Source organism: Bombina bombina, chromosome 12 (genome assembly GCF_027579735.1).
Source record: "Bombina bombina isolate aBomBom1 chromosome 12, aBomBom1.pri, whole genome shotgun sequence".
Lineage (NCBI taxonomy): Eukaryota > Metazoa > Chordata > Amphibia > Anura > Bombinatoridae > Bombina > Bombina bombina.
In genome coordinates, this window is record NC_069510.1 from 106,452,665 (window position 1) to 106,474,133 (window position 21,469).

The 21,469-nt window shown below is 34.8% G+C and overlaps 1 protein-coding gene across 1 annotated transcript in view; it reads right to left on the reverse strand.

Annotated features, from left to right (window-relative positions):
- RIBC1 (RIB43A domain with coiled-coils 1) overlaps positions 1 to 21,469 on the reverse strand; it is a 52,098-nt gene that overhangs the window by 7,451 nt on the left and 23,178 nt on the right. The window contains exons 2-5 of the mRNA XM_053695495.1: positions 15,365 to 15,486; positions 14,501 to 14,582; positions 4,345 to 4,689; positions 3,670 to 3,788 (exon numbers count right to left, since the gene is read on the reverse strand). Of these exons, the coding sequence (XP_053551470.1) occupies positions 3,670 to 3,788; positions 4,345 to 4,689; positions 14,501 to 14,582; positions 15,365 to 15,481 (663 nt within the window). The 5' untranslated portion in view covers positions 15,482 to 15,486. The remainder of the gene's footprint in view (positions 1 to 3,669; positions 3,789 to 4,344; positions 4,690 to 14,500; positions 14,583 to 15,364; positions 15,487 to 21,469) is intronic.

A 21,469-nucleotide genomic window follows, 5' to 3' on the forward strand; every position in this document is an offset into this window, starting at 1 on the left:
GGCAGACTCTCTCTCTTCGCCCAGGCCTGGGCAAGAGATGTTCAGGATCCCTGGGCACTAGAGATCATATCTCAGGGATACCTTCTAGACTTCAAATTATCTCCCCCAAGAGGGAGATTTCATCTGTCAAGGTTGTCAACAAACCAGATAAAGAAAGAAGCGTTTCTACGCTGCGTACAAGATCTGTTAACAATGGGAGTGATCCATCCGGTTCCGTGGTCGGAACAAGGACAAGGGTTCTACTCAAACCTGTTTGTGGTTCCCAAAAAAGAGGGAACTTTCAGGCCAATCTTAGATTTAAAGACTCTAAACAAATTCCTAAGAGTTCCATCGTTCAAAATGGAAACTATTCGGACAATCTTACCCATGATCCAAGAGGGTCAGTACATGACCACAGTGGATTTAAAGGATGCTTACCTTCACATACCGATCCACAAAGATCATCACCGGTATCTAAGGTTTGCCTTCTTAGACAGGCACTACCAGTTTGTAGCTCTTCCATTCGGATTGGCTACGGCTCCAAGAATCTTCACAAAGGTTCTGGGTGCCCTTCTAGCGGTACTAAGACCGCGAGGGATTTCGGTAGCTCCGTACCTAGACGACATTCTAATACAAGCTTCAAGCTTTCAAACTGCCAAGTCTCATACAGAGTTAGTTCTGGCATTTCTAAGGTCGCATGGATGGAAAGTGAACGAAAAGAAGAGTTCTCTCTTTCCTCTCACAAGAGTTCCATTCTTGGGGACTCTTATAGATTCTGTAGAAATGAAGATTTACCTGTCAGAAGACAGGTTAACAAAACTTCAAAATGCATGCCGCGTCCTTCATTCCATTCAACACCCGTCAGTAGCTCAATGCATGGAGGTGATCGGCTTAATGGTAGCGGCAATGGACATAGTACCTTTTGCACGCCTACACCTCAGACCGCTGCAATTATGCATGCTAAGTCAGTGGAATGGGGATTACTCAGATTTGTCCCCTACTCTGAATCTGAATCAAGAGACCAGAAATTCTCTTCTATGGTGGCTTCATCGACCACACCTGTCCAGGGGGATGCCATTCAGCAGGCCAGACTGGACAATTGTAACAACAGACGCCAGCCTACTAGGTTGGGGCGCTGTCTGGAATTCTCTGAAGGCTCAGGGACTATGGAATCAGGAGGAGAGTCTCCTTCCAATAAACATTCTGGAATTGAGAGCAGTTCTCAATGCCCTTCTGGCTTGGCCCCAGTTAATAACTCGGGGGTTCATCAGGTTTCAGTCGGACAACATCACGACTGTAGCTTACATCAACCATCAGGGAGGGACAAGAAGCTCCCTAGCAATGATGGAAGTATCAAAGATAATTCGCTGGGCAGAGTCTCACTCTTGCCACCTGTCAGCAATCCACATCCCGGGAGTGGAGAACTGGGAGGCGGATTTCTTGAGTCGCCAGACTCTTCATCCGGGGGAGTGGGAACTTCATCCGGAGGTCTTTGCCCAAATACTTCGACGTTGGGGCAAACCAGAGATAGATCTCATGGCGTCTCGCCAGAACGCCAAACTTCCTCGCTACGGGTCCAGATCCAGGGATCCGGGAGCAGTTCTGATAGATGCTTTGACAGCACCTTGGAACTTCAGGATGGCTTATGTGTTTCCACCCTTCCCGCTGCTTCCTCGATTGATTGCCAAAATCAAACAGGAGAGAGCATCAGTAATTCTAATAGCACCTGCTTGGCCACGCAGGACTTGGTATGCAGATCTAGTGGACATGTCATCCTGTCCGCCTTGGTCTCTACCTCTAAGACAGGACCTTCTGATACAGGGTCCATTCAAACATCAAAATCTAACTTCTCTGAAGCTGACTGCTTGGAAATTGAACGCTTGATTTTATCAAAACGTGGTTTTTCTGAGTCGGTTATTGATACCCTGATTCAGGCTAGGAAGCCTGTTACCAGAAGGATTTACCATAAAATATGGCGGAAATACCTATACTGGTGCGAATCCAAAGGTTACTCCTGGAGTAAGGTTAGGATCGCTAGGATATTGTCTTTTCTACAAGAAGGTTTAGAAAAGGGTTTATCAGCTAGTTCATTAAAGGGACAGATTTCAGCTCTGTCCATCTTGTTACACAGACGTCTGTCAGAAAATCCAGACGTCCAGTCCTTTTGTCAGGCTTTAGCTAGGATCAAGCCTGTGTTTAAAGCTGTTGCTCCACCATGGAGTTTAAACTTAGTTCTTAACGTTTTACAGGGTGTTCCGTTTGAACCACTTCATTCCATTGATATAAAGATGTTATCTTGGAAAGTTCTGTTTTTAATGGCTATTTCCTCGGCTCGAAGAGTCTCTGAGTTATCAGCCTTACATTGTGATTCCCCTTATCTGATTTTTCACTCAGACAAGGTAGTTCTGCGTACTAAACCTGGGTTCTTACCTAAGGTAGTCACTAACAGGAACATCAATCAAGAGATTGTTGTCCCATCCTTGTGTCCAAATCCTTCTTCAAAGAAGGAACGTCTTTTACACAATCTGGATGTAGTTCGTGCCCTCAAGTTCTACTTGCAGGCAACTAAAGATTTTCGCCAAACTTCTTCCTTGTTTGTCGTTTACTCTGGACAGAGGAGAGGTCAAAAAGCTTCTGCTACCTCTCTCTCTTTTTGGCTTCGTAGCATAATACGTTTAGCCTATGAGACTGCTGGACAGCAGCCTCCTGAAAGAATTACAGCTCACTCCACTAGAGCTGTGGCTTCCACTTGGGCCTTTAAGAATGAGGCCTCTGTTGAACAGATTTGCAAGGCTGCAACTTGGTCTTCGCTTCATACTTTTTCCAAATTTTACAAATTTGACACTTTTGCTTCTTCGGAGGCTATTTTTGGGAGAAAGGTTCTTCAGGCAGTGGTTCCTTCTGTATAATGAGCCTGCCTATCCCTCCCGTCATCCGTGTACTTTTGCTTTGGTATTGGTATCCCAGAAGTAATGATGACCCGTGGACTGATCACACATAACAGAAGAAAACATAATTTATGCTTACCTGATAAATTCCTTTCTTCTGTTGTGTGATCAGTCCACGGCCTGCCCTGTTTTAAGGCAGGTAAATATCTTTTAAATTATACTCCAGTCACCACTTCACCCTTGGTTACTCCTTTCTCGTTGATTCTTGGTCGAATGACTGGGACTGACGTAGAGGGGAGGAGCTATATGCAGCTCTGCTGGGTGAATCCTCTTGCATTTCCTGTTGGGGAGGAGTTATATCCCAGAAGTAATGATGACCCGTGGACTGATCACACAACAGAAGAAAGGAATTTATCAGGTAAGCATAAATTATGTTATTTTATACATGTACAAACCAGGAGGGCGGTTCCTCTACACAATCTCTTTTTCTAATTGGAAAATTGTGCATTTTTTAACTTATATCATAAAATTTGGTCAAGAGAGGATTGATGCCACGTTTTATGTTCAAGAGAGGATAAATGTCAGATTCTTCTTTCAAATGAGGATAGATTGAAGGTAACTTGTTTGAGAGGACAGATGTTGAGCTCTTTTTGAGGGACTTTGATACTGTTGATGAGGGTATGCACAATGTTCTACATACATGACTGACTGAAGTTCAGTGAACAAGCAATAAATAATTGCACCAACCCAGTTAGTGCTTAGAAGAAAATTAAGATACTATGTCAAAAAAATTTAAAATTACCAAAGCTTCGTTGAAATTGTTGGTAGCCATGTCAATTGCCTTCCTGCATTCTTCTTCCATCCTGCTCAGATGCTGGGCTCGTTCATCTAGCTCTATCCTCTTTTTATCATATAAATTATCTGTAAATAAAAGTTACAGAGGAGATTACTTGAAGTTTATCTATATAAATATATTCATTTTAGGGTAAAAAACATACCAAATAGAATGCCAGTGCCAGGCTCCTTCAGGAAGTTTTGTGAATTTGTTTGGGCCAAAACATCCTTAAAGACCTTAATGGTACTGTCTCTCTTTTGTGGTATGTTTTATGAAATACTGATACCCCAGTAGAGAAAATGAAGGAATAAGAAGAAAATAGTGAATATATGGAGAAGAACAAAAAGAAGAAATACAAAAAAAAGGGTAGAATTGGACAGAAGGAGATTAAAAACAAGGAATAAAAAGAAGGAAAATGGGGTACAAGAAAGAAGAAGGAAGCAGAAAACAATAAATAAATTGGAAGAGGCGGAAGACAAAACAAGTTAAAATAAGTTATATTTTAAATCACTTTTGTTCTCAACCACACACATCCATTAATACTAGCAGTATTTGTGGGCACATGTAAGATAGTACCATACAGGTGACGTTTTATATAGCACAGACTGTGTTGTACTAAAAAGAGGACTATATTCAGATTACCTGCAAACTTTTGTTGGGCTTCAGCCCTTTGTGTTTCTTCATTCTGCAATGTCAACCATTTTTTGATCATATCCTTCTGCAACTTGGCTCTCTCCTTTTCACTCAAATCCTCCCCAGCAAATTTCTGTAGGCTTGCAGGACCACATCTGGGGTCATCATCACACACTCGAGCAGGCCGATCTTTCTTGAGGCCTTGAGGGTCATACAGGTCAAACTCCCTTCGAGTATCTGGCTGCTGATGCCTTACCCTAAAGTCTTCCAAAGCCACATCAAGGTTTCGTGTTACCGCTTGTTGTTCTTGCTCCAGCATCTGGGCAATTTTATCGTAGTGCTGCCTGCTTGCATCTGCAGAGACATTACATACCAACATTCTCCGTCATGTTCATTAATCTATAATCTTTAATTTATAAAGTGACAATAAATAATCTTTAGTAAGAAAAAATGGTTAAGCACATCTAATAAAAGCATATGTTTTTAAATGCACATATTGTGGAGTGCTGCCAAAGTGACCAAAATGTATATAATAATAAGAGCAGGTATTGGCACACCTCAAGACACATGAGACCACAAATTATTTCACATATTTTAACTTTTTTCCATTTTTTCCTTAATGCTGCAAAAATTGCCTTCTTAATATTTCATAATTTTTTTTAAAATGTTTTAAATAAAGATGGGATCTTAGTCACACAATATGGCCATATTCTGCTTAAGCCAGTCACCACTTTCAAGGTGTCCCATAAAAGACTGGTCCTAACTCTAAAATTTTAGCCAAGCTAAGCTCAAGAATACAATTCTAATATATCAAAATAGAATTTCCAATCTCTCATCCAGACTGCATGGGATGAGGCTTCCTGGCTACATGTTATTACACATACTTCAAACTTGTTTCCCAATGCTGCAAAAAATTGCCATCTCAACACCTCTTAACACTATGAAGTTAGCCAATACAATTCTAATATACCAAAATAACATTCCAATATTATACCTCTCATCCAGACTGCATGGGATGAGGTTTTCTGGCTTTATATACACACAGTTAAATATCTGTGTTTGGAACGCACCTGAACTGGGTGGAGTGCTTTAAACCAAAAGTGCTTTGGTCAGTTTCCCCAGTGATAAATCAGTAAGAAAAAATGGTTAAGCACATCTAATAAAAGCATATGTTTTTAAATGCACATATTGTGGAGTGCTGCCAAAGTGACCAAAATGTATATAATAATAAGAGCAGGTATTGGGGCACCTCAAGACACATGAGACCACAAATTATTTCACATATTTTAACTTTTTCCATTTTTTCCTTAATGCTGCAAAAATTGCCTTCTTAATATTTCATAATTTTTTTTAAATTTTTTAAATAAAGATGGGATCTTAGTCACACAATATGGCCATATTCTGCTTAAGCCAGTCACCACTTTCAAGGTGTCCCATAAAAGACTGGTCCTAACTCTAAAGTTTTAACCAAGCTAAGCTCAAGAATACAATTCTAATATATCAAAATAGAATTTCCAATCTCTCATCCAGACTGCATGGGATGAGGCTTCCTGGCTACATGTTATTACACATACTTCAAACTTGTTTCCCAATGCTGCAAAAAATTGCCATCTCAACACCTCTTAACACTATGAAGTTAGCCAAAACAATTCTAATATACCAAAATAACATTCCAATATTATACCTCTCATCCAGACTGCATGGGATGAGGTTTTCTGGCTAACTTCATAGTGTTAAGAGGTTTTGAGATGACAATTTTTTGCAGCATTGGGAAACAAGTTTGAAGTATGTGTTTATGGGACACCTTGAAAGTGGTGACTGGCTTAAGCAGAATATGGTCATATTGTGTGACTAAGATCCCATCTTTATTTAAAAAATTTAAAAAAAATTATGAAATATTAAGAAGGCAATTTTTGCAGCATTAAGGAAAAAATGGAAAAAAGTTAAAATATGTGAAATAATTTGTGGTCTCATGTGTCTTGAGGTGCGCCAATACCTGCTCTTATTAATAAATAATCTTTATACACTAATACAGTAGATAGAGGGCTCAGTAGAAATTCTAGCCAAGTATAAAACCCCTACAAATATCTTACAATTTCTCATACTAGCTATGTTGTTCTAGGATATTATATATTTTTTTCCGTTTTTGCAACAAAATTGCAATTAAAAATGTTTAAAGTATTTTAATGAATATTAAGACAATGATTTAATAAAATATATGATTGGTTCAAATAATCCTAAATTTAAAAGATATCATGGTAACTCATGAAGATCCAAGCACCTTTTCATAAATGATCAACAGCTTCAGCAATCACAACCCCCCAACTATGGGTTTTGCACTTTACTTCGGCATCAAAATGGACACATCAAATTCATTAGGGTGTTGTTAAAGTGCAAAACTGGCCTTTTTGATATGTTTACCAATATTCCAAGACGATTTGAAATAATTCTATAATCTTGCGCAATACACTCTGAATTGGCCACACACACCATTTTAGATGTGTTTATATATATATATATATATATATATGTATGTAAGACATATACATGATATCTTGAACAGCTAACGAGATCTGCAGGAAATCATGTTATCTAAAAATGGTATTTAGCAATCACACTCTTAAACTGATGGAGCGAGATTACATATACGGCACAGGCTTCAGCACTAATGTAATAACCCCTTAACCGACACCCCCCCCCCCCCCACAACGCAATATGCCTAATTAAACTATTAACCCCTAATCCGCCATTAACCCACAAAGCAAACTACCTATTAAAGTATTAACTTCTAAACTGCCAAATCCCACAACGCAATAAACCTATCAAAGTATTAACCCCTAAACTGCCAAAGCCCACAACCCAATAAACCTAACCCCTAACCTAGCACCCCCTAACCTAACACCCCCTAAATGAACCCAAATTACCTAAATTACAAAATACTAAAGTTACTATTAAAATAAAAAACCTAACACTACTTTAAAAATAAAAATAAACTAAGTATAAATTAAAGGGACAGTCTAGTCAAAATTACAATTCTGGTGTAGACTGTCCCTTTAAGCTACAATTACAGAAAATAAAAAAAATCTAAGATTACAGAAAATAAAAAACAAAATTACCAAATTTTAAAAAAATATACTTAATCCCTATGAAAATAAAAAAGCCCCCCCAAAATAAAAACACCCCCTACTCTAAGAATAAACTACCAGTATCCCTTAAAAGGGCTTTTTGCAGGGCATTGCCCCAAGATAATCAGCTCTTTTACAACAAAATAGACAAAGTCCCCCCTAACAGTAAAAAACCCCCCAAAATGAAAGAACCTAAGACTAAAAAACCTAAACTACCCATTGCCCTGAAAAGGGCATTTGTTGGGCATTGCCCTTAAAAGGGCATTTAGTTCTTTTACTGCCCACCCTAATCAAAATAAAACAACCCCTCCCAAATAACCCTTAAAAAAAACCTAAGTCTAACCCCCAGGTTGGTACTCACCGTTCCTGAAGTCCGGTGGAGAAGGTCCTGTTCCAGGCTGTGAAGTTTTCTTCCAACCGGCGACCTCTTCTTTCTTCTTCCAGGAACATCCGGCGCGGAGTGGAAGACTGATGACTGCAGAGCTGAAGACCGGCGACCCTGGAACTGAAGACCGGCGACCCTGGAACTGAAGACCGGCGACCCTGGAACTGAAGACCGGCGACCCTGGAACTGAAGAACGGCGACTCTGGAACTGAAGACCGGCGACCCTGGAACTGAAGACCGGCGACCTGGAACTGAAGACCGGCGACCCTGGAACTGAAGACCGGCGACCGCGGAGCCATGGAGAGTGGAGGATCCTCTTTGTACGATCGTCGCCGTACACTGGATAGAGAATTCAAGGTACACGATTAAAACTGGCGTCCATTGAATTCCTATTGTCTGATTTGAGTCTTCAAATCCTATTGGCTGTTCAAATCAGCCAATAGGATGAGAGTTACTGAAATTCTATTGGCTATTCAAATCAGGAACAGGAGCTTCTCCGCCGGACTTCAGGAAAGGCGAGTACCAACCTGGGGGTTAGACTTAGGTTTTTTTAAGGTTTTTTTTTAGGGGTTTGTTTTATTTAGATTAGGGTGGGCAGTAAAAGAGCTAAATTTCCTTTTAAGGGCAATGCCCAACAAATGCCCTTTTCAGGGCAATGGGTAGTTTAGGTTTTTTAGTGTTAGATTCTTTTATTTTGTGGGGTTTGGTGGGGGGGGGTTACTGTTAGGGGGGGACTTTGTGTATTATGTTGTAAAAGAGCTTATTATCTTGGGGCAATGCCCTGCAAAATGCCCTTTTAAGGGCTACTGGTAGTTTATTCTTAGAGTAGTGGGTGTTTTTATTTTCATAGGGATTAGGTATAATTTTTTAAAATTTGGTAATTTTGTTTTTTTATTTTATGTAATTTTAGATTTTTTTATTTTCTGTAATTGTAGCTGAAAGGGACAGTCTACACCAGAATTTTAATTTTGACTAGACTGTCCCTTTAATTTATACTTAGTTTATTTTTATTTTTAAAGTAGTGTTAGTTTTTTTCCATTTTAATAGTAACTTTAGTATTTTGTAATTTAGGTAATTTGGGTTCATTTAGGGGGTGTTAGGTTAGGAGTTAGGTTTTTGTATTGTGGGCTTTGGCGGTTTAGGGGTTAATAGTTTTAACCCCTAATATCCGGTTTTGAAAAAAAAACACAATTTATAGTTTCTAGAACTGTATCACCATCTTGCAGTAGTTTGCGATGTTGGGGTTGGCGGATTTAGGAGTTAATAATTTAGTTATTACTTGCGGTGTGGGTTTGATGGCAGATATAGGGGTTAATAGTTTAATTAGGTTTATTACGTTGTGAGGGGGTTGTCAGTTTAGGGGTTAATACTTTTATTAGTTCCGATGTGGGTTTGATGGCGGATTTAGGGGTTAATACACTTTATTAGTTATTGCGGTGGGGGATTGCGGTTGACAGGTAGATAGATATTGCGCGTGCGTTTGGTGTTTATGTTTGCAGGCATTTTCGGGAGTTACGGTGCTCCCATACTCAGCATAAGGCGTGCTGCGGCTGCCTTGTATGGCAAGGTGAAAATGGAGTAAGATTTCTCCATTTTCGCCTCCTAAGTCCTTGCGCTGAATATTGCATACCCATGTTAGCTTATGGGAGTAAAAATTACGGGTGACGGGTGAAATATACGTGCCACATTTATATGTGGTGCTGTATATAGGATACCAAACCCGCGCAAAAACCGGCATCGCCGGCTTTTGCGGGCGACACCACATATGTAATGGAGCCCTTTGTTTTTATTTCATATATGCATTTTTGTTTTTAGAAATTTCATCTTCTTAAACAGTATTTCTATCAGCAATCGTATAGTCCTGATCGGGATTTAACAGTTTGCCGTTTTATCTTTGTCTAGTTTATTGGCAACTCAGATCAATTGCGCAGGTTTTACATTTAACAGAAGTCACAAATATCCGGTTTTGAAAGAAACACAATTTATAGTTTCTAGAACTTTGTATCACCATCTTGCAGTAATAGATACAGTTGACAGTGAGGTTTGGAACTTTTGCTAATATTTTAAAACTTGTCACGATTTATAGCGTGAGACTCCTTAAAATCCAATTTTAAAAGATAAGTTGCAACCACTTTTTTTCTTACGGAAAAATAAAAAAGATTGGAGTCAACCTCATTATGAACCACTTGCAATTTATGACTCAATGGGGGCTACTTATCAAGCCGTCTACTTTTCTGGCTTCGCCGGCCCAATACGTCCGCCTAAGCTCGCCTACCTTCGCCGCCGCGGACCTTGAATACGTTCGCCTAAGTTATCAAATAAAGCTGTCAAAAAGCCGCGGGGCGATGAGCAGCGGACTGTGACAGTTATCACTCATCCGATCTCGCTGCCCTTCGGCTTTTTCCCAGCTTTATTGCTAGCCTGTCACTAAGCACTCACACTAAACTACACTGTTCTACCCCCTATACCGGCGCCCCCGGAGCCTCCCGCAACTAAATAAAGTTACTAACCCCTAAACCGCCGCTCCTAGACCCCGCCGCAAGTCTTATAAATGTATTAACCCCTAAACCGCCTCTCCTAGACCCCGCCGCAAGTCTTATAAATGTATTAACCCCTAAACCGCCGCTCCCGGACACCGCTGCCACCTACATTATACCTAGTAACCCCTATCCTGCCCCCCCTATACCGTCGCCCTCTATTATAAAATTATTAACCCCTATCCTGCTGATCCTGCACCTCTCCGCAACTAAATAAATAGTTTAACCCCTAAACCGCCGCTCCATGAACCCGCCGCAACCTATAATAAACCTATTAACCCCTATCCTGCCCCCCCTACACCGTCGCCACCTATAATAAATTTATTAACCCCTATCCTGCCCCCCACTACGCCGCCGCCACTGTAATAAAATTATTAACCCCTAAACCTAAGTCTAACCCTAACCATAACGCCCCCCTAACTTAAATATTAATTAAATAAATCTAAATAAATTAACTCTTATTAACTAAATGAATCCTATTTAAAACTAAATACTTACCTTTAAAATAAACCCTAATATAGCTACAATATAAATAATAATTATATTCTAGCTATCTTAGGATTTATTTTTATTTTACAGGTACCTTTCAATTTATTTTAACCATGTACAATAGCTATTAAATAGTTATTAACTATTTAATAGCTTACCTAGCTAAAATAAAGAGAAATGTACCTGTGAAATAAATCCTAACCTAAGTTACAATTACACCTAACACTACACTATACTTTAATAAATTATTCCTATTTAAAAATAAATACTTACCTGTAAAATAAACCCTAAGATAGCTACAATGTAATTAATAATTATATTATAGCTATCTTAGGATTTATATTTATTTTACAGGTAACTTTGTATTTATTTTAGCTAGTTAGAATAGTTATTAAATAGTTATTAACTATTTAATAACTACCTAGCTAAAAGAAATACAAAATTACCTGTAAAATAAATCCTAACTTAAGTTACAATTAAACCTAATACTACACTATCATTAAATTAACTAAATAAACTACCTACAAAGAACTACAATGAAATACAATTACATAAACTAACTAAAGTACAAAAAATAAAAAAAGCTAAGTTACAAAAAATAAAAAATTAAGTTACAAACATGTTAAAAATATTACAACAATTTTAAGCTACTTACACCTAATCTAAGCCCCCTAATAAAATAACAAACCCCCCCAAAATAAAAAAAATCCCTACCCTATTCTAAATTACATAAATTTCAAAGCTCTTTTACCTTACCAGCCCTTAAAAGGGCCATTTGTGGGGGCATGCCCCAAAAAGTTCAGCTCTTTTGCCTGTAAAATAAAAATACAACCCCCCCCCCCAACATTAAAACCCACCACCCACATACCCCTAATCTAACCCAAACCCCCCTTACAAAAACCCAACACTAATCCCCTGAAGATCATCCTACCTTGAGTCGTCTTCACTCAGCCGAGCCACCGATGGAACTGAAGAGGACATCCGGAGCGGAAGAAGTTAATCCTCCAAGCGGCGCTGAAGAAATCTTCCATCCGATGAAGTCATCATCCAGGCGGCGCTGAAGAAGTCTTCGATCCGGCCGATGTCATCTTCAAAGAGGCGCTGAAGAGGTCTTCTATCCGGGCGAAGTCATCTTCCAAGCCGGGTCTTCAATCTTCCTTCCGCCGACGCGGAACCACCTTCTTCACCGACGGACTACGACGAATGACGGCTCCTTTAAGGGACGTCATCCAAGATGGCGTCCCCTCAATTCCGATTGGCTGATAGGATTCTATCAGCCAATCGGAATTAAGGTAGGAAAATCTGATTGGCTGATGGAATCAGCCAATCAGATTGAGCTTGCATTCTATTGGCTGTTCCGATCAGCCAATAGAATGCGAGCTCAATCTGATTGGCTGATTGGATCAGCCAATCGGATTGAACTTGAATCTGATTGGCTGATTCCATCAGCCAATCAGATTTTCCTACCTTAATTCCGATTGGCTGATAGAATCCTATCAGCCAATCGGAATTGAGGGGACGCCATCTTGGATGACGTCCCTTAAAGGAGCCGTCATTCGTCGTAGTCCGTCGGTGAAGAAGGTGGTTCCGCGTCGGCGGAAGGAAGATTGAAGACCCGGCTTGGAAGATGACTTCGCCCGGATAGAAGACCTCTTCAGCGCCTCTTTGAAGATGACATCGGCCGGATCGAAGACTTCTTCAGCGCCGCCTGGATGATGACTTCATCGGATGGAAGATTTCTTCAGCGCCGCTTGGAGGATTAACTTCTTCCGCTCCGGATGTCCTCTTCAGTTCCATCGGTGGCTCGGCTGAGTGAAGACGACTCAAGGTAGGATGATCTTCAGGGGATTAGTGTTAGGTTTTTGTAAGGGGGGTTTGGGTTAGATTAGGGGTATGTGGGTGGTGGGTTTTAATGTTGGGGGGGGGGGTTGTATTTTTATTTTACAGGCAAAAGAGCTGAACTTTTTGGGGCATGCCCCCACAAATGGCCCTTTTAAGGGCTGGTAAGGTAAAAGAGCTTTGAAATTTATTTAATTTATAATAGGGTAGGGATTTTTTTTATTTTGGGGGGGTTTGTTATTTTATTAGGGGGCTTAGATTAGGTGTAAGTAGCTTAAAATTGTTGTAATATTTTTAACATGTTTGTAACTTAATTTTTTATTTTTTGTAACTTAGCTTTTTTTATTTTTTGTACTTTAGTTAGTTTATGTAATTGTATTTCATTGTAGTTCTTTGTAGGTAGTTTATTTAGTTAATTTAATGATAGTGTAGTATTAGGTTTAATTGTAACTTAAGTTAGGATTTATTTTACAGGTAATTTTGTATTTCTTTTAGCTAGGTAGTTATTAAATAGTTAATAACTATTTAATAACTATTCTAACTAGCTAAAATAAATACAAAGTTACCTGTAAAATAAATATAAATCCTAAGATAGCTATAATATAATTATTAATTACATTGTAGCTATCTTAGGGTTTATTTTACAGGTAAGTATTTATTTTTAAATAGGAATAATTTATTAAAGTATAGTGTAGTGTTAGGTGTAATTGTAACTTAGGTTAGGATTTATTTCACAGGTACATTTCTCTTTATTTTAGCTAGGTAAGCTATTAAATAGTTAATAACTATTTAATAGCTATTGTACATGGTTAAAATAAATTGAAAGGTACCTGTAAAATAAAAATAAATCCTAAGATAGCTAGAATATAATTATTATTTATATTGTAGCTATATTAGGGTTTATTTTAAAGGTAAGTATTTAGTTTTAAATAGGATTCATTTAGTTAATAAGAGTTAATTTATTTAGATTTATTTAATTAATATTTAAGTTAGGGGGCGTTAGGGTTAGGGTTAGGTTTAGGGGTTAATCATTTTATTACAGTGGCGGCGGCGTAGTGGGGGGCAGGATAGGGGTTAATAAATTTATTATAGGTGGCGACGGTGTAGGGGGGGGCAGATTAGGGGTTAATAAATGTATTATAGGTGGCGACGGTGTAGGGGGGGCAGGGTAGGGGTTAATACATTTAATATAGGTTGCGGCGGGTTCAGGGAGCGGCGGGTTAGGGGTTAATACATTTATTATAGTTGCGGTGGGCTCCGGGAGCGGCGGTTTAGGGGTTAATAACTTTATTTAGTTGCGGCGGTGTAGGGGGGGTCAGATTAGTGGTGTTTAGACTCGGGGTACATGTTAGGGTGTTAGGTGTAGACAGCTCCCATAGAAATCAATGGGATGTCTGTCAGCAGCGAACTTGTACTTTCGCTATGGTCAGACTCCCATTGATTCCTATGGGATCCGCCGCCTCCAGGCTGGCGCTTTGAAAACCAGGTACGCTGGGCCGTAAAAGTGCCGAGCGTACCTGCTAGTTTTTTGATAGCTAGCAAAAGTAGTGAGAATGTGCCGCACATCTGGAGTGACGTAAGAATCGATCTGTGTCGGACTGAGTCCGGCGGATCGAAGCTGACGTCACAAAATTCTACTTTTGCCGGTCTCGAGCCTTTGATAACTAAGGCGTATCAGCCTCGCCACAAATACGCTGCGGCTTGATAACTACTGATAACTGAGGTTGACGGCTTGATAACTACCCCCCCTTGTGGTAATTATGACTTTAGATATCTGAGAGCATAGTTACCGAATGCCTCATCTCTAGCTTTCTCGATCTCTTCCTTCTGTTTCTTCTCCTGCACTTGTTTCTCAAGAGTGTCCACATCAACCTGCATGATAGGCAGGGTCAGAACAAGTGCATGAACATGTGATCCAAAACAATGACTTGTGCAGTGAACGTTCATTATACTCATTTATACACACACATCCATTGAATCATTGTTCATTATAAACTGAAATACACACGCACACACATAAGGACACATATGCACACATGTACTCACACACACATATGTAGTAGTGTAAACATACACCCATGGAACCATGGTCCATTATACAATTAACTACAGACACACACAAGGACGCATATAGATAAATATCTACGCATATATACACATACAGTCATTCAAACACACATCTATAAAGTCAATGTCCATATGTCCCTTGCATATAGACATACACATATGTAAACACAGACATGGAGACAATGTCCATAATTTATGCAAACACGTACGCATGCGCACACACACATGCACACACACATACACATGTACGCATGCAAACACACATACGCACGTACGCATGCGCACACACATACACATGCGCACACACATACACACGTACGCATACACAAACACACATACACATGTACGCATGCACAAACACACATTCACACGTACGGATGCACACACGCAAGCACACACACAAACACACGTACACATGTACACACACGTACACATGCAAACACACGTACGCATGCATACACACATGCAAACACACATACACATGTACACATGCACACACACATATACACGTACGCATGCGCAAACACACATACACACATATGCATGCACACACACATGCAAACACATCACATAAAAATGAGCGATACCCCAATGGTTCGGAATTTTGCATTGAAAACACGACTTTGTCTTTGCTGCTCCCTGTTTCTCCTCCGCTCAATAGCCGCAGCTTCTTTCAGATCTGGGGGTAGATCTACTTTGTACATGTTTGCTGGGAAAACAACAAATATTAATATTATATTAGACATGTAAGAACAGACGTTTTTATTTCCTTACCTGGAGAAAAAAATTACAAAACAGGGAGAACAAAAGAGCCTACACAACTTACAATGAATGATCAAGTCTGGACTGATATCCAAACATTTGTGGCCCAATGCATTTCCCCTCACTAGAGTTGCAAAACTAATTCTGTAACCAGTAAATGCTGCAAATTAAACAGACGGTTTAGGCAGTTTGCAGCAGTTTAAACTCCTAGGTTACAGATTTTTATTTTTGGCCTTTCTAGAAAGCATGGGACAAAAGAAAAATACACAAAAAACAAGCATTTGTTTAATGTTTCTTTAAGGGACAGCTGTGCAAGGAAATCCTGTTAGCTTCAAAAGCAAAATAAACATCTTTAACAACCTTTTATTATTATATAAATATATATATATATATATATATCTCAATAAAAAGTTATCACTATTATATGTTGGCACTTTATAAATAAAACATAATAATAGTAAAATTAACTATTTAGGTACACTGTTCTTGTGTTTATATCACAAAACTGTATATATATATATATATATATATATATAAAATTAAGTGATCTCAATAAAGTTATCACTATTATATGTTGCCACTTTATAAATAATATATAATAATAGTAATAATAATTATTTAAGTAGACTTGTGTTTATATCACAAAACTTTCATAATTCAGATATAGGCCTAGATTATAAGTGGAGCGCTAATTTTTTGCCTGTTTGCAGGCACGCAATAAATAACCAGCCATTACAAGCGGTAGCAATTAGTGCTCAAAAAATTAACCAAAGGTGAGACCTCTAGTTAATTTTTTAAATGTGCCCAAATTGGCACCAAAATACAATGTGTAGTGCTTTTTTAAAATAAAAAATAGTAGCATTAAATAAAATAAAAAAATTGGGGGCTAAAGGTTGCGGTAGTGGAGTGTTAGAAAAAAAGGAACTAAAAAGTGTCTTTGCATTGTGGTCAATGGGAACTGTGTGTTCCCAGTAAATATATATGTATATGCTTATATACGTATATATTTATGTGTTAATATGCTTATATACATATATATTTATGTGTTACTATGTGTATACATATATATTTATGTGTTACTATGTGTATATACATATATATTTATGTGTTACTATGTGTATATACATATATATTTATGTGTTACTATGTGTATATACATATATATTTAGGTGTTAATATGTGTATATACATATATATTTATGTGTTATTATGTGTATATACATATATATTTATGTGTTACTATGTGTATATACATATATATTTATGTGTTACTATGTGTATATACATATATATTTATGTGTTAATATGTGTATATACATATATATTTATGTGTTAATATGTGTATATACATATATATTTATGTGTTACTATGTGTCTATACATATATATTTATGTGTTATTATGTGTCTATACATATATATTTATGTGTTACTATGTGTATATACATATATATTTGTGTTACTATGTGTATATACATATATATTTGTGTTACTATGTGTATATACATATATATTTATGTGTTACTATGTGTATATACATATATATTTATGTGTTACTATGTGTATATACATATATATTTATGTGTTACTATGTGTATATACATATATATTTATGTGTTACTATGTGTATATACATATATATTTATGTGTTACTATGTGTCTATACATATATATTTATGTGTTACTATGTGTCTATACATATATATTTATGTGTTACTATGTGTATATACATATATATTTATGTGTTATTATGTGTATATACATATATATTTATGTGTTAATATGTGTATATACATATATATTTATGTGTTACTGTGTGTATATACATATATATTTATGTGTTAATATGTGTATATACATATATATTTATGTGTTATTGTGTCTATACATATATATTTATGTGTTATTATGTGTATATACATATATATTTATGTGTTAATATGTGTATATACATATATATTTATGTGTTATTGTGTCTATACATATATATTTATGTGTTATTATGTGTATATACATATATATTTATGTGTTAATATGTGTATATACATATATATTTATGTGTTACTATGTGTATATACATATATATTTATGTGTTAATATGTGTATATACATATATATTTATGTGTTACTGTGTGTATATACATATATATTTATGTGTTACTGTGTGTATATACATATATATTTGTGTTACTATGTGTATATACATATATATTTATGTGTTATTATGTGTATATACATATATATTTATGTGTTAATATGTGTATATACATATATATTTATGTGTTTATATGTGTATATACATATATATTTATGTGTTATTATGTGTATATACATATATATTTATGTGTTAATATGTGTATATACATATATATTTATGTGTTAATATGTGTATATACATATATATTTATGTGTTAATATGTGTATATACATATATATTTATGTGTTAGTATGTGTATATACATATATATTTATGTGTTAATATGTGTATATACATATATATTTATGTGTTATTATGTGTATATACATATATATTTATGTGTTAGTATGTGTATATACATATATATTTATGTGTTAGTATGTGTATATACATATATATTTATGTGTTAATATGTGTATATACATATATATTTATGTGTTACTATGTGTATATACATATATATTTATGTGTTAATATGTGTATATACATATATATTTATCTGTTACTATGTGTATATACATATATATTTGTGTTACTATGTGTATATACATATATATTTATGTGTTACTATGTGTATATACATATATATTTATGTGTTACTATGTGTATATACATATATATTTATGTGTTACTATGTGTATATACATATATATTTATGTGTTACTATGTGTATATACATATATATTTATGTGTTAGTATGTGTATATACATATATATTTGTGTTACTATGTGTATATACATATATATTTATGTGTTAATATGTGTATATACATATATATTTATGTGTTAATATGTGTCTATACATATATATTTATGTGTTACTATGTGTATATACATATATATATATTTACGTGTTACTATGTGTATATACATATATATTTATGTGTTACTATGTGTATATACATATATATATATTTACGTGTTACTATGTGTATATACATATATATTTATGTGTTACTATGTGTATATATATACATATATATTTATATGTTACTATGTGTATATACATATATATTTATGTGTTACTATGTGTATATACATATATATTTATGTGTTACTATGTGTATACATATATATTTATGTGTTACTATGTGTATATACATATATATTTATGTGTTACTATGTGTATATACATATATATTGATGTGTTATTATGTGTATATACATATATATTTATGTGTTACTATGTGTATATACATATATATTTATGTGTTATTATGTGTATATACATATATATTTATGTGTTACTATGTGTATATACATATATATTTATGTGTTAATATGTGTATATACATATATATTTATGTGTTATTATGTGTATATACATATATATTTATGTGTTACTATGTGTATATACATATATATTTATGTGTTAATATGTGTATATACATATATATTTATGTGTTACTATGTGTATATACATATATATTTATGTGTTATTATGTGTATATACATATATATTTATGTGTTATTATGTGTATATACATATATATTTATGTGTTACTATGTGTATATACATATATATTTATGTGTTAATATGTGTATATACATATATATTTATGTGTTACTATGTGTATATACATATATATTTATGTGTTAATATGTGTATATACATATATATTTATGTGTTAATATGTGTATATACATATATATTTATGTGTTACTATGTGTATATACATATATATTTATGTGTTACTATGTGTATATACATATATATTTATGTGTTACTATGTGTATATACATATATATTGATGTGTTACTATGTGTATATACATATATATTTATGTGTTATTATGTGTATATACATATATATTTATGTGTTAATATGCTTATATACATATATATTTATGTGTTAGTATGTGTATATACATATATATTTATGTGTTACTATGTGTATACAGATATATTTATATGTTACTATGTGTATATACATATATATTTATGTGTTACTATGTGTATATACATATATATTGATGTGTTATTATGTGTATATACATATATATTTATGTGTTACTATGTGTATATACATATATATTTATGTGTTACTATGTGTATATACATATATATTTATGTGTTAATATGTGTATATACATATATATTTATGTGTTACTATGTGTATATACATATATATTTATGTGTTAATATGCTTATATACATATATATTTATGTGTTAGTATGTGTATATACATATATATTTATGTGTTACTATGTGTATATACATATATATTTGTGTTACTATGTGTATATACATATATATTTATGTGTTAATATGTGTATATACATATATATTTATGTGTTAATATGCTTATATACATATATATTTATGTGTTACTATGTGTATATACATATATATTTATGTGTTACTATGTGTATATACATATATATTTATGTGTTAGTATGTGTATATACATATATATTTGTGTTACTATGTGTATATACATATATATTTATGTGTTACTATGTGTATATACATATATATTTATGTGTTACTATGTGTATATACATATATATTTATGTGTTACTATGTGTATATACATATATATTTATGTGTTACTATGTGTATATACATATATATTTATGTGTTACTATGTGTATATACATATATATTTGTGTTACTATGTGTATATACATATATATTTATGTGTTACTATGTGTATATACATATATATTTATGTGTTAATATGTGTATATACATATATATTTATGTGTTACTATGTGTATATACATATATATTTATGTGTTACTATGTGTATATACATATATATTTATGTGTTACTATGTGTATATACATATATATTTATGTGTTACTATGTGTATATACATATATATTTATGTGTTACTATGTGTATATACATATATATTTATGTGTTACTATGTGTATATACATATATATTTATGTGTTACTATGTGTATATACATATATATTTGTGTTACTATGTGTATATACATATATATTTATGTGCTAATATGTGTATACATATATATTTATGTGTTAATATGTGTATACATATATATTTATGTGTTACTATGTGTATATACATATATATTTGTGTTACTATGTGTATATACATATATATTTATGTGTTATTATGTGTATATACATATATATTTATGTGTTAATATGCTTATATACATATATATTTATGTGTTACTATGTGTATATACATATATATTTATGTGTTACTATGTGTCTATACATATATATTTATGTGTTACTATGTGTATAAATGTAAGGAAAGAAAACCCAGAATATGATAGGCAGTCTGTATTGTATTAACAACAAAAAGGTATCAAATAAAGTGCAAGGTGCTAAAAAGAAACTCTCAAGTTCCTTGGTATATCACTCATTCACTCGCTCCAGCGTGGACAATGGAGATCTCACTCACCCAATCCAATGGAGAAGGCGGGTATCGCCATTCGCGGCTGTAGATTCAATCCGGACACCTCTAAGGGGGCTCGGCCCAATTCCGGCCAATGGAACACACTCTGGAACGAGGCAGAGATCCCTTGCTCCGCCTCAACTTATTCCAGACACTTGTTCCTCCGATAGAATACAGTATCCCTCCGCCAGTGACGTAGTGAAAAACAGTTCCTGCTTGCAATAGGGAACTGCCAAATGTTGAAAAGCACACAATGCAATCCTCTTTGTAGAGTATAAGCTCGTAATGCACAGCAGGAAACAGCCAAACTCCGGACAATAATAGCTTGAAAAGAGAAAGTGGAGGCTGTTTCCT